At 35.9% G+C, this 15,373-nt stretch overlaps 1 protein-coding gene and 1 long non-coding RNA gene across 2 annotated transcripts in view; one reads left to right on the top strand and one right to left on the bottom strand.

Annotated features, from left to right (window-relative positions):
- The window catches only part of traf4b (tnf receptor-associated factor 4b), an 11,449-nt gene extending 1,058 nt beyond the window's left edge, over positions 1 to 10,391 (top strand). The window contains exons 2-7 of the mRNA XM_048166295.1: positions 2,940 to 2,991; positions 3,898 to 4,002; positions 5,807 to 5,968; positions 6,263 to 6,424; positions 6,566 to 6,721; positions 9,499 to 10,391. Coding sequence (XP_048022252.1) covers positions 2,940 to 2,991; positions 3,898 to 4,002; positions 5,807 to 5,968; positions 6,263 to 6,424; positions 6,566 to 6,721; positions 9,499 to 10,158 — 1,297 coding nt within the window. The 3' untranslated portion in view covers positions 10,159 to 10,391. The remainder of the gene's footprint in view (positions 1 to 2,939; positions 2,992 to 3,897; positions 4,003 to 5,806; positions 5,969 to 6,262; positions 6,425 to 6,565; positions 6,722 to 9,498) is intronic.
- A 2,413-nt stretch (positions 10,392 to 12,804) lies between these two features.
- Positions 12,805 to 14,745, bottom strand: LOC125252735. Its single transcript, XR_007181274.1, has 3 exons — positions 14,426 to 14,745; positions 13,199 to 13,294; positions 12,805 to 13,122 (listed from the first exon to the last, which is right to left on the bottom strand). It is a non-coding gene; the product is annotated as an uncharacterized LOC125252735 (long non-coding RNA).
- Positions 14,746 to 15,373: the final 628 nt, after the last annotated feature.

Below are 15,373 nucleotides of genomic sequence, written 5' to 3'. Positions count from 1 at the left end.
AAAACATATATGGTGGAGTTCAAAAAATTGATAGAAGAGGCATATTTAAGTCACCATCTGCATTTTTAAATAATTTAATAGATCTGCAGTGTCCTTGTTACATTTTTCATTGTCTATGTGAAAAGTATCACTTAAAAATAATTGCTCCTATGACAGAGTAGTAATAAACAAACGCCAAACAGGTCATGCAAGATGACAGAGTGACACAAAAATCCCCCAGGCTACAGACTCTTAGTCCTTTCTGTCTATATAGGTTTTACAAAGTAATGTTTACATAAAATGACATGTTTTCCTCTTTTACATTTTAAAATGTAAGCGTTTATAGCATAATCAAAATACTACAGAATGCTTTTTTTAAAATCAGTTTTGTGATCTCCATTTGAAAACTGCCTAAGGGAGTTCATGTGAAAAGAAAGTATGCAGTGAGTCAGTTTATTTGGTAGTATTACTCAACTATAAGCTAGCACAGTTTTGGGTTATGACCCATTCTTATCATTCCATGTCTTGTCTTCTCAGTCTCATAGTCATAACGCAGAGTTGTGTGGTTCACAGGTGTAATGACTTGAACAATCACATTCATTGTCCTGTGTTATCCTGTGGATGTTATCACAGTGATTGACAGTCTCGTCCATTCACATTCTAACAGACTAACACATGCTTTTCAATTAGACTATTCATTTTAAATGAATTACTAATTCAAATGTAAGTCTGTGAATTGAATTGCTGTGAGGAAATGCATGCAGTGATTTAAAAAGTGACTATCAGCAGGTATTTAGAGCAAGAATCAATGTATGGTCTGCTCTCTTACCTAACCTAATAGCAATACTGTTAGAAACAATATAGATACAGGCTTTATTATGTTAAATTGCAACATTTTTTAATATGATATAGCATGCATCTGCCTGAAGGGAATGATGCACCTACTTTTTCAGGGGCTCCATCTGAATCGTTCAGTGCCCTACTCAAGATAAGACATTACCAAATTGAAAAAAGAAAAAAAAAATTACAATTACAAAAATACATTTTGTTTATATAATAATACTATTAATAACCTAAGTAAAACTACTTTGACTTTTATGGTATTAAAGGGTTAGTTCACCCAAAAATGAAAATTCTGTCATCAAGTACTCACCCTTATGTAGCTCCATACTTGTAAGACCTTCATTCATCTTCGAAACGCAAATTAAGGTATTTTTGATGAAATCCGAGAGGTTTTTTTTATCCTCAATAGAACGCAACTTTGCATTGTTAAAATAGTCAACGTGACTACAGTGGTTCAATCTTAATGTTATGAAGCGACAAGAATACATTTTGTGCACAAAAACAAAACAAAATAATGACTTTATTCAACAAATTCATCTCTCCCCTGTCAGACTCGTATGCATTTGATGCAGTGAACGCAGTGTTTACGTGTTTACATCCGAACGCTGACTCAGTATTGGCCAGCTCCTGTGTCAGCATCACATGCATGCATCATGCTGCTCACGTGAATTCTGAGCCGGCGTTCTGATGTAGAACCTGGAAGCACTGCAATGAAATAGTGTTGGAAAATAACAGGGGAGAGACGAATTTGTTGAATAAAGTCGTTATTTTTGTTGTATTCTTGTCGCTTCATAACATTAAGTTTGAACATTTACTACTTTTCTGGACTTTGAATATGGTAATTTCATTGCTTTTTATTGAGGATCCCTTAACCTCTAGAATTTCATCAAAAATATTGTAATTTGTCTTCCGAAGATGAATGAAGATCTTACGGGTTTGGAACGACATGAGGGTGAGTACAGAAATTTCATTTTTGGGTGAACTAACCCTTTAATGATTTTTGTTTTCCATGGGAAAAAGTCATGATTTGATAATAACAGAATTTTCTTTTAAAGCAAATTATTCAATTTTACCCAACAAATTTGACCAAAATTACCAAAATTCCAAAAATAAAGTTTTGTTTTACTCTAAAATGTCTAAAATGGTATAACCATGAAATGCAACAACATATATTTTTACCTATCTAGTGTTAAGTGTAAATTATTGTTTAATAACAATTAAATAAGAACAATACTAATTCTTTTTCAAGGATTTTTCAAGGTATATACTACTGTCAAAACGTTTGGGTCTGTAAGATTTTAATTCAGCAAGGTCGCATTAAGTTAATAGTACAGTTTTGAGTTAAAATAGTACAATGTTACCATGATATATGTTTTATTTAGGACACTTTAATGAATAGAAAATTCTAAATGCTGTTCTTCTGAACTTTCTATTCATCAGTGTATCCAGAAACAAATCATGGTTTCCACAAATATATTAAGCAGCACAACTGTTTTCAACATTGATAATAATAATAAATGTTTCTTGAGCAGCAAATCAGCATATTTAATGGAATGTGCATTATTTAATGGAAGTTGTATCTGTTCAAAAATCTGAGTGGGCACACGAATGACACTTTTGATCTGCCTCAAAAATGCAGCTATCACATTTCCATCTCCTTACAAAGCCCCCTGGGACTTTTGTGAAAATTCCCCATAGGATTTTGAAATGACGATGTGCTTCTGTGTCACACGTAATGGAAAGATCACAGCTCTATTAATATGTGATGTGTTGATTGTACTGCTTCCCCATATTATGTATCCCAGATGGATGATTCACTCACATTCTCCTGAAGGCCCTCCGTCAGTTTGTGGTGTGGGAGGTGATTCTGAAGTTCCTGTCAAATTCGGCTGTGAATCATTTAGACTTTATAACATAGAGGCATCAGTCGGAGGCTGTTGTGAACTGCTTTTCAACCCACAACATATAATGTAGAAATGTAGAATCGAATGCTCATGAAATTCTAATAAATTCATGTGTCGCTTTCTGTTATGCAAGAAAAGCAAAAACATTTGAACAAGTCAAATTCATCATAATAATTCTTCATTGAATGCAACATGCAACTTTGCTTTTAATAGTGAAGGTGTGTTCAAGTGCCCAGAAGACCAGCTGCCACTGGATTATGCAAAAGTGAGTGTGTCAAAACATACTACAGTTTCAAATCCCTTCTGATTTCATCCAAGGATGATCAATCCTCTGATGTTTTAACAGAATTTTTTCAAAATACAGGCTTCCCCTTATATTAAACATAGAAATTATACTTATTTTTTATTCTTACATAGGCCAGTCCTGAATATATTAAATTTGCAATTGCAACAGTTTCTGTCCTTGAATTTGAATGCTGATACACAGTCCAACTGGGATGTAAACTTTTAAATTATTATGCCAGTAGGTGGCAACAAATGATTGTCTTATGAGTGAGTCATTGAATCATTCATTCAAGTTATTTGTTTAACAACACTAATTAAAGGGATAGTTCCCCCAAAAATGAAAATTCTGTAATCATTTACTCACCCTCAGGTTGTTCCAAACCTGTAAAAAATATCTGTTCTGTTGAACACAAAAGAAGATATATGGGTTACTAAACAGTTCTCGGGCACCATTGACTTCAATAGTATTTCTTTTCCTACTATGGAAGTCAATGGTGTCCCAAAGTGGCCTGGATACAAACTTTCATCAAAATATCTTCCTTTGTATTCAGCAGAACAAAGAAATGTATACAGGTTTGGAACAACTTGAGGGTGAGTAAATAATGACAGAATTTTTGGCTGAACTATACCTTTAATTTAGGAACACCATTGTTTTATGCTACAGTTGATTCGGCTTTGGCTTCGTTTGGAAACATTCTCTTTGGCAGATCAAAAATTGACAAATGTTCTGGCAATATTGTGTCTAAAATATAAGATTACTGAATTTTAACTTCTTGTTATTGAACTGTCATATAAAAGCAATCGTGCAAGTAATCACAGCAATCTTGCTATGCTTTTCAATATTCTTCTCCTGTACACAGTTATAAATGTGGAATTCTGACTTCAGATTTTTCCAGATGTGGAACTGGAACAGCAGATTCTGTCCCTGCCCATCCGCTGCATCCACAGTGAGGAGGGCTGCCGCTGGACTGCACAGAACAAGCTTCTCCAGGTCAATAAATGGCATAACACACACAAATTCAAATCTCGGTCGTATTTGTAGATATTTGTGCATACATCTTTGTAGGATTTAATATATTTCTTTATGGTTTTTGAAAGGGATAGTTTTGTTAAAGGGATAGTTTACCCAAAAATGAAAATTCTGTCATCATTTAGACACCCTTAAGTTGATCCAAATCTGTATGAGTTTCTTCTGTTGAACACAAAAGAAGATATTTTGAAGAATGTTGATAACCAGACAGTTGGCGTAGACATTGACTTCCAAAGTAGGAAATAAAAAATACTATGGAAGTCAATGGCTACCGTCAACTGTCTGGTTACCAACATTGTTAACATGTTGTTCAACAGAAGAAAGAAACGTATACAGGTTTGGTAGACTGGGTAAACCCAGCCTGATCTGCCGGCGATTTGATTTCGCCCGGCAACTCAGTCTGGAAACCCGTACATTCATTTCTGCTGCATCTGTTACACTTTTGCGGGAACCAGTCACAGACTGGCTTATCCACCTTGCTCGCTATTGGCGGGTACAGAGCACTTTCTATGGCTCTGGGCGGGTATAACACGATGACGTCTCTCGTACGACAGTCAATCCAATTCCTTTTAACCTCTCAATGATGCTAAATGACTTCTTTAGTTTAGCAAACAAATCGCTCAACTGGGTGTAAATACCACTCACTTTCATGTTTTTTTTTTGCACAACCTGCAAAAATCGCTCGATGCCATTGCTGCTTCTGCAAACCGCTGATCAATGCTACAAACTAAACGTGTCTGGAGAGGGTGAGTAAATGATGACAGAATTTTCAACTATACCTTTAAAGGATTAGTTTAGGATTAGTTTTAAAATGAAAATTACCCCAAACTTTACTTACCCTCAAGTCATCCTAGATGTATATGACTTTCTTCTTTCTGATCAACACAATCTGAGTTATATTAATGAATATCCTGACACATCCAAGCTTTATAATGGCAGTGAATGGGACCAACGAGTATGAAGCTGAAGAAAGCGCATCCATCCATCATAAACGTACTCCATATGGCTCCGGGGGGTTAATAAAGGCCTTCTGAAGCAAAGCAATGCGTTTGTCAGATACGCTTTTTTTTTTTTTTGAACTACGCGAGTTTTACACTTTCTTCGTTCTTTATATCTTGTTAAATATGGATATTTTTCTTACACAAACACATAAAGTTACAGTGTCTGTTCATTACAGTGTACACTACATACAGATACATACTGACTACTGGTCAAAAATTTGGGGTCAGAAAGATTAGTTTTTGAAAGAAATTGATAGTTTTATTCAGCAAGGACATATTAAATTGATCAAAAGTGCCATTTATAATGTTACAGAAGATTCAAATAAATGCTGTTCTTTTGAACTTTCTATTCATCAAAGAATCCTGGAAAAAAGGTATCACGGATTCCACAAAAATATTAATCTGTTTTTAACATTGATAATAATAAGAAATGTTTCTTGAGCAGCAAATCAACATATTAGAATGATTCCTGAAGGATCATGTGACACTGAAGACTGGAATAATGATGCTGAAAATTCAGCTTTACCATTAAAGGAATAAATTACATTTTAAAATATATTAAAATAATAGAAGTTATTTTAAATTGTAATAATATTTCACTATTACTGTTTATACTGTATTTTTGATCAAATAAATGCAGCCTTGGTGAGACTTCTTTCAAAAACGTTAAAAAATCTTACCGACCCCAAACTTTTGAATGGTACAGAAGCAAGACATGCAACAAACACCCAAATCTCACACTGGATTTCTTACTGCATCTCCAGGCCCATTTGTCCGTGTGTGAGTTTAACGTGGTGTCGTGTCCAAACCGCTGCTCCGTGAAGTTGCTGAGACGTGAACTGCCTGAGCACCTGCAGCATGACTGCGCTAAGAGAAAACTACACTGTGATCACTGTGGCGACCAGTTCACCGGGGAGGCATATGAGGTCAGACACATGCATTGCATTCTTCATTGTTGTTTTGTTGCTATCACAGTACCACCTCTGATACTTTATTGTATAAATACAAACCATTTAAGTTTAGTAATATTTGTAATGATTTAGAAATGGTAATGTATTCATATTAACATTAACATCTTTTTAAAAATGTATTATTTTAATGTCTCTTGTATTTTGATGGTTTCGGCAGACAGACAGTAATTCAACACACAAAAATACAGGGTTAGTAAAAACAATCTTGTTTCAACACTGCACTGTATGTCCCTCTCTGACCTCATTTAGAGTCACCAGGGTGTTTGTCCTGAAGAGAGTGTGTACTGTGAGAATAAATGTGGCGCTCGTATGGTGCGGCGACTGTTGGCCCAGCACTCTCTGTCAGAGTGTCCTAAACGCAAACTGCCCTGCAGATACTGCAGAAAAGAGTTCCTCTATGACACTATTCAGGTCAGTTTACTTTATTCTACCATCCTACCTTTTCAACATTTATTTGCACATACAGTATTACTCACTTTTCATTATATTTTTTGAATGTATTGTTTTGATTGTGGTAAAGAGAGAGCATTCATCAGGGTTTTGTATTCACAGCCTCATCAGCAGCAGTGTCCACACGTCCCTGTGCAGTGCCCTAACAGGTGCGGCACACCGGGTATCACTCGAGAGACTTTAATGACACATGTAAAGGAAGGATGCAGCACTGCTATGGTGCTTTGCCCATTTAAGGAGGCTGGCTGCAAACATAGGGTATGATCTACAGTTATGAAGTCTGTGATGAATATTAGATGTCATATCTTGTGTATGAGAAGTACAGGTGACCCAAAATGTATGTTTGTTTGTCATTTCATTAGATAACAAAATAACACTGGTTGTATTCCTTTTTTTTAAAAAAAGCACAAGCAACACTTTTCAATAGGGATGCACCGATATAAAAAAAACTGTACAATACAAAAAGCTTATAATTATGCAGATAACTGATAAATGAACAAAATAAAACTATTACTATTTTAGTTAAAATTAAAACTCTAAAAAAAAAATTTTTTGTCTACAAAACATTCTTGTAATTGTATTATTCAACTATAAAAGATAAAGTAACACTGACACTCTGTCATATTGTAAAGGCCAGTTCGCACCAAGGACGAGAACTATATACAGCTTTAACGATAATGAGACAGAGGAACAATATCACTGAAATTACTTTCAGAGAGACTTTTTCCAGCTGATGAATGATAAAAATATTGACAGCCAATCGGAATCCACCCAAATTTAAAGAGCTTGATCATTTAAAGTGAGAGACAACAAAACATACCTTCTGGTAGTGACACCTGGTGGCAGAGTTTGGTACTGTCTGCTAATGGTTAACCTTTTGTGCTCGGATAAATGATTTATAATAAACAAATTTGTCAGTTTTAATTTCATGGTGACTTTAAAACTGTCTTGTACTTTTTTCTTTTTTGTCTGATTTTCAAATACTTTTTGATTCAAATCGTTGATAGTTTTGTTGGTGATTCATCTTGTTTTGGTTCATGACTTATAGCTCTTTAACAAAGAATTCTTATGAGAAAAATGAATGGAAAAATTACTTCGGGAACTAAGGCTGCTGAAAAAGTGTGTCAAGTCACCTTTATTTATATGCCGCTTTATACAATACAGATTGTTTCAAAGCAGCTTTACAGTAATAACAGGAAAATGATTCAATGATGCAAACAGAGTTCATTTCGTGAACAAATCATGGTGTGATTATGATTCAGGCTGCTTTAAGTCAGAAATCAGATTGTGGATCGGTAGCATTCAAATATTTCATCCAGTTCCTTTTGCTTGAAGATTGGAGTCATCATGCCAGTATGAAGATGAAGCTGGTCATAGGTCTGTGCAGAGGACTTGTCTGGTTCTTTTGGTCTTTGCTGAGGATCTCTGCCGATGGCTGTCATGTCGATGAGGCCTTTACAGGGGACTGACTAGTTGACAGGATCTCTGTTGACATTCAGGGCTGCATTGTGGTCGTCTCTAGGTGCAGGTCCAACATCTGATCTGGATACGGACCAGATACGGCTGACTACGGTAACCTCAGGAAAAATAGAGAGACTAATATTCTGAACTTGTGATCGAAATGACACCTCTGCCATTACTGCTACAAATTGATAATTATGATTGGTCAGATAAGTGGTCAGATAAATATGATTTGAACCATGCCAATGTAATTCCACTAATGCCAAAGTAATTTTCTATTCAAAAGAATGTTGTGATTGATAGTATCAGATGCACCACTAAGTTTCAGTAACACTAATAAAGAGATACGACCACGATCAGATGATAAGAGCAAATCATTTGCTATGATACAGTCTAAATCCTGACTGGAAATGCTCGCATATACCATTTCCTTCTTAAAAGGAAGATAGTTGTGAGGATACTGCCTTTTCTAGTATTTTTGACAGAAAACAGATATTCGAGATCGATCTGTAAGCAACTAGTTCTCTAGGATCAAGTTTTTTTTTTAATAAGAGGTTTAATAACAGGCAGTTTAGACAATTCTTCCTCACCTATAGCAAAGAATGAATGTAATTGCTCCCCATGGGGTCTATAGCATGATGTCTGATGTGATACTGTAGTAGACGTTTGCATGGTTATAATTTTCTCTCTAATAGTATCAATCTTGCAAGTAAAGAAATTCATAAAGTCATTACTGCTGTGCTGTTTGGAAACGTCTGAAGTTGAAGCTTTATTTCTTGTTTATTTAGCCACTGTTACATGTGCCCTGGGTCCGTGTTCTATTGTCATCATATGGACTCCATTTCCCACAATTCCCCATCTAGGAACCAATTACACACTCACACCTGTTTCCCATCAGTGACACTTTATAAGCTGCACTCAGACACACACACATTGCTGAGTATTGTTTAGCCATTGGTTTGCATTCTGTTTGTTTCTTGTCCTGCCTTGTCTTGCCTAGCCTGTGTTTTGATCCTGGACCTTGTTTTTGATCGTTTGCTGCCTGCCTTGACCATTGTCTGTGTTTTTGGATTACTCTTTTTCCTTGCCTTCTTGTTACTGTTTGCTGGTGATCTTCTTATGAATAAAGCCTGCACGTGGATCTCCATCTCCGTTGTCCCGCTCCCTACATTACAGCCACTGTATCAAATAAATACCAGGGGATGTGCTTGTTCTCTTCTATGAGAGTCAAAAAGTAAGCCTATCTAGCAGTTTTTAAGGCCTTTCTGAATGCAGTAACACTGTCCTTCCACAAAAAGCGAAAAACCTCTAGTTTTGTTTTCTTCCAGCCGTGCTCCATTTTTCGGGCTGCTGTCTTAATCTTCTTTAAGCGCAAAGGAGCAACCATGCCTAAAGTGCTGAAAAAGAGAGAGTCAATAGTTTCTGTTGCAACATTGAGTTCTTCTAAGCTATCTAGTATGCTGAGGAGTTATGCCAAAATGACAAAAAAATATGTTTTGGAACCACAGTATCTCTCTTTTGTTTAGCCATATTTACCTAGAAATTAATATCAAAATATTCTGTTTCACTCATAGTGCCCTAAGACTGCAGTGGCACAACACCTTGAAGAGGGCACCCACACCCATCTCTCACTTCTGTGTGGTCTGGTTAATCGTCAGAGGCTGGAGCTCAGGGAACTGCGGCGTGGAGTGGAGGAACTCTCTGGAAGTCGAGATGGCACATTGCTCTGGAAGCTCACAAACTACAGCCAGCGACTACAAGAAGCTAAGAGCAGGACTTCTGGAAGTTTGGAATTGTTTAGTCCTGCCTTCTATTCCCATAACTATGGTTATCGTCTGCAAGTGTCCGCCTTTCCCAATGGGAACGGCAGTGGCGAGGGCTCTCACTTGTCAGTCTACATTCGAGTTCTACCAGGAGAGTACGATGGGCTGCTGGAATGGCCTTTCCCTTACCGTGTTTCCTTCTCGCTGTTGGATCAGAGCGACCCGGCAGCCACCAAGCCCCAGCACATTACAGAGACCTTCAGTCCGGATCCCACCTGGAAGAACTTCCAGAGGCCGCGGCCTGGAGCTCTGGGAAGTGTTCGTGGGGGATGTCTGGATGAGAGCATGCTGGGATTTGGCTACCCAAAGTTCATCACGCATGAGGAGATGAAGAAAAGAAACTATATAAGAGACAATTCTATTTTCATTAAAGCCACCATAGATGTGGTCCAGAAGATATTAAACTCTTGAGTTCTGGAATAAATGTTAAATCATCCAAAAATATATCTCTTGTGGCCCTTTTTGCTCATATTAAAAAATAAGATGCATAATTATTATTATTTTTTTTTTTTGTTAAATCAGAGTTTTAACACAGATGAAGGATATTTAAATACTGGGAAACTTCATGTATGTCTTTTCATTTGCATGTATTTTGTTCTGCAATATGTTTGTTTTCAACTTAATAAAAAATGTGACATTTAAAATGGCTAATGGCTTTCTTTTTATGAAACTACAGCTAATTTTTATGTTTCATGTGTGTAGTGTTTGACCCTATAAATATCACTGTAAAAATAATGGACCACCCAGTGCGTCCATTGAAAAACACATGCACTTCAAAGTAGTTCATCCAAAAATGAAAACAAAATTCGAAAAACAAAAATTAAAACAAAAGATTTGGTCATCATTTAGACAAATTCACGTGCATGAAATGTGCATGAAATGTGCATGAAATGTTCAATGAAATATTCAAAGCATAAAATAAGATTGTGGCAAAATGATTACACTGCTCTTTTGCATTCTACATATGGTGGCCAGGGATGTCAATTTCCAAAAAAAGACACCATAAAAGCTACAAAAGTGACAAAACTAGCCCACAGACTATGATCCATGTTTTCTAATAGCTTTGTGTGAGGAACAGACCAAAATTTAAGTCTACGACAAGCAACACAATTTTTTTGTTTCCATTCATTAGCCACTATTGGTAAATAGCTAGAAGAATATTAATGTGCATTAAACAGTAAAACTATTTGTGCTAAGCCAGTGTAGTGAACAACAGATGTGATGTCACCAGAGCTTCACAACAGACATTCTTTTGTCCCACTTTGATTAATCAAAAGAATGTGATCGGACCCTCAACGACAAGTAAACGACTATTGTAATCAGGACTGCCAAAGGTGGAAGACAGGAAAGATGACATCAATGGCCCATTGACGATAGGCTAATCTCATCACGAGTTGCCTTTGTTCACCTCAGGCTTCCATGCCTGAGTTCAAGGTGCGAATGACCGTGAACTCCTAGGGCTGCCAAACCGGTTCTGGCTAGAGCACAGCAAGAACAAAGAAATGCTCCGAAAGGAAGACATTTTCTAAATATATTGGCTTGAAATCACCAAAAATGGACAGGAATACTGTAAGGAACATGTCCTATGTGTCCTTGTACTCATCCAGGAAACTGTGCACACACAGTAGAAACCACACCTGGAATAAAAGCCAATGCAACTACACCCATTGAGACAGAAGTGTGATACCTCAACCAATTCACATCATGTTTGGACTCTACGAGTTCAGAACACTGCCACAAGGACTTTGAGAAAGGTTTGAAAAAGAAATAAAGCATTTCCAAGGTCCTAAAGACATTGTCTTATTTAACTGTGTATTTTGGAAAAATACAACAAGTTTCACAGGATGAAAGGTGGGCGTGTTAAGGGACGGACACCTGGAATGCTGTGACCCAATCACATCACCACATCAGGAAAGGTGGGGATTAGTAATCCCCTCCCCAACGAGAAGGAATAAAAAGTTTTCCCAAGTGAAGAGACCCTCGTTCTGAGTTTCTGACCCAACGAGGGAAGAACAACAGCACGACCAAGGTGAGACTCTTGCGAGTAAACCTTTCACCGCACGGATCAAGCAGCCAAAGTGCTTCTGCAGAGGATCTTGACTCCTGACCTGCATAACCCAAGTACCTCCAACCTACAGAAGATCCTACGGACTGACCACCATCTGACCTACAGTTATCTGGATTACACAAAGACCTCCAGCACTCAGTGCAGCTCTGCAGCTGTTGGAAAGCAATCCAGTCTCCCACTGCACACGGAAGGATACCAGTGGACAACGTTTTCCATTCCCGGACTGATCACCCGACCAAGTGAAACGTAAATATAAGCTAACCAAACCTTTTCCAAAAGCCTTGGCATTAGGTTGTTGCTAAATGCGATTGCTATTTGTGTAGAGACTGTTTTTCTAGGGTCAGCGTACACAGATAGATACATTAGACACGTTATCTGTATTCAGAGTAAATGCTTATTTACTTATTTTTAATACCAGCATCCAGAAAGACCACAATTGACCACCTCATAGACTGCTAATTACCCATTCATTGCTTCGTCCAATCCATTGCTCATCTACTTGGCATTCAGTTTTGTTAACATCCATTTGTTTTGTAGTTTGTAGTTTGTAAACTACCTTAGTAGTTTAGTCATTTTCTTTTGTAGTATTTACTGAGTGTGATATTTTACTCTTGTATATCTTTTTGTTAATAAATTCATTTTATTGCAAACATTGTCATTCTTGTGTTGATAATCAGAGGCTCTACAAGCTCGCCCGAATCTCACTAAATCCTTCAGATTGGTCAGATGATAAACTTCCTCCAATTTATAAAATATTAATTCAGTTAACAATCTTTCATGATTGTTCTTTATTGTCAAGGTGAGAATCCTGACTGGTGCCCCAAAATATTGGAAGGAATCATCTGACTCAATATTAATATTAATACAAAATATTAATATTAATATTTAAGACCAAAATCACTATATTTGTGGTGTCCTCATGTGAGGCTAATCCAAAAATCACTACACCAGTATGTTTATGATTACAATAATAACTTGTAATTATATGTCACCAAATACCAGTTTGCAATATTAAACAGCATAATGGACTGTTTTTGGACAGCTGAAATACAAAATAAATAACCAACTGCTCTTTTTTAATTTTTAATTATTAAAAATTTCAAGACATTTTTGAATTACACAGAAAAAACTTGTGAAGCTGATATCCCTGAGTAATGATGATGAGATCTTGCAGAGAGCTACCGCTGTTTACATTGACCTTTAGGACGATCTTCTACACAGAGGATGTTGACCATGGGAAAGGCTTCCATATCAAACACCATCATTCCATCTTGACCGTCAGGGTTCTCCTTACATTGGACAGAAATCTGAAAGATGCATACAGACATTTGTAGAGATTATCCATAATCCTAAAATAATTCTGCTTTTATAAGAATGATATACCTGAGCTTGACTTAGTTCATTATCCACATCCTCTTCCATCAGGAGATTGTGTTTATCCAAAGGCTGTTCTCGAACAAATTTGCTGCAAGTTTTACCCTTATTTAATGAAAATCATTATTACTATCTCTATGGAAAAGCCATTTTTCTAGTCTATAGTATATAAAATACACAAATTTATAACTCAAATCTTTGAAATTTCTTACAAAAACATTATAGCGTTAGCACTCAATGCTAGTTCTGCCTTACCATTTGTGTTGACAATCTGTGCCAAGCTTATAAAAGATGTCATACAAGAACAATTAATTAATGAAATATTAGAATTGAACACAGTTTTTGGAAAATGGCTTGGTGGGTTTTTTTTTTTGGATTATCTTTCTTCGATCTTCAATTCTTCGCATCAACCGGAAATTACACCCTTCCGGGTTAAACAAAATGACACATGACTAAAATAGCTTATAGGGTTTAGGTTGATTTGTACAAATTCACCAGTGAGTTAAAACTTCCACATATTTGAAATAATTTGACTTTTTAATTTTTTATCAGCTACTGTACCAAATATTTAAAAACAGCAACCGCAAAACAAGACAAGTGAAATGTATTTATATAGAACTTAAAATACAAAATAGTAGCCCAAAGTGCTTTACATATAGAAATAATAAAAAAAAAAAAACCCATAAAAGGTACATAAGAAATAAAAGTTTAAAAATTAAACATAATTTAAAAAGAATGACAGTTACATTAAAAGAATACATACAGTCATTGGGCTTATTGTACCTTCAGAGTCTGAACATGTTACACAGTATGTTATTTTTTCACAGTACATTTGCTAAAATGAAATGTCAGTGACAAGTAATAATCATTATGATTACTGCACTTTAAGAAGAAACAGGTTTTTTTTTTAAATCACAAAAAAAAAAAAAAGTTAATTCATTCATTCATTCATTCATTAAAAAAATGAGCATTTTCCCACTAGGTATTTTACTCAGAGATAACATCACATGAATATTGTGAGAAGGGAGGCATTAAGTGGGAATATCATGTTCTGTCCCTTGCTTACTGTACCTCTTTCAAACGAATAAGGCACCATACATCCCTTTTTAAATTTATTTAAACAAATAAATAAACTAAGGCTCGTCTCAAGAATTTCAATTTCAAGAATCTGATATTTAATATTCAGTCATTTGTATGTTAATTTATTTGAAATAGCAAGAAGAAAAAAGAACTTACCTCCCAAAATCACAGAATAGGCTGTAAATTACAGTTGACTTCTCTGGATTTAAAATAGTAGTCCATAAAGTTGATTTTATCAAGTCCACATAATCCAGTAGTGAAAATGAAATTAAAGATATAATGGAAATTTGTGATATATATACACCCTGTATAAAACGGTCAAAATGAAGTCTGCAGGACATTCTTCGAGAATGACTTGAAATGCATTGAAGGTCTCCACATCAAGCAATACTACATTGTACTGATGTTCTGTAGCATTTTCTTATCACACAATCTTCACGAGAAGGCAGGAAACCAAGGGTTCTCAGAACTTATATATGATGATTCATTACATAAGCAGATCTAATCTTCAAAACATGGTTGAAGGAACCTCAGAAACTGCAGATCATCATAAACACATTACTCTTAGACAAATAACAATGATAGGGGAAAACTTCCAGAAATTAATGCAATCTTGTCAGTTTCACATTCCCTAGAATCTAAGCAGTCATCAATTCTCAGTTCCGACCCAAGGATCAGAGTTTAAAAATCTGAACTACTACATTAACTTAATCTTTCAGGCCAGTTCACAAAACCATTTGAATGATTCAATTAATGAATCAGACATCACTACTTCTGTCATGAACTCTCATGGAGAGCTAGATTATTTTAGCTTATTTTCAGTGAATGCACAGTGACCAGTGCTATTGTATAACTTCACAAGACTTGGAATATGATGCATGAGTGTTATACACTATTTTATTTATGATGCTTTTTGAAGTTTAAATGCTTCAGCATGCAAAAAAAAAAAAAGGAAAGGAAAAAAGCTAAGTATTGCTTTTGTTTTTGTGTTCCACTAAAGAAAAAGAGAAGTTTTGGAACAACAGGAGAGTAAAAACATTCATTTTTTAAACAGTTAACAAAAATTGCAGGAAGTGGTAAAAACCTTAGTATGAAACATAGCCA

Source organism: Megalobrama amblycephala, linkage group LG18 (genome assembly GCF_018812025.1).
Source record: "Megalobrama amblycephala isolate DHTTF-2021 linkage group LG18, ASM1881202v1, whole genome shotgun sequence".
Taxonomy (NCBI): domain Eukaryota; kingdom Metazoa; phylum Chordata; class Actinopteri; order Cypriniformes; family Xenocyprididae; genus Megalobrama; species Megalobrama amblycephala.
Note: the sequence above shows the minus strand (reverse complement) of the source record. Positions and strands in the feature narration are given on the sequence as shown.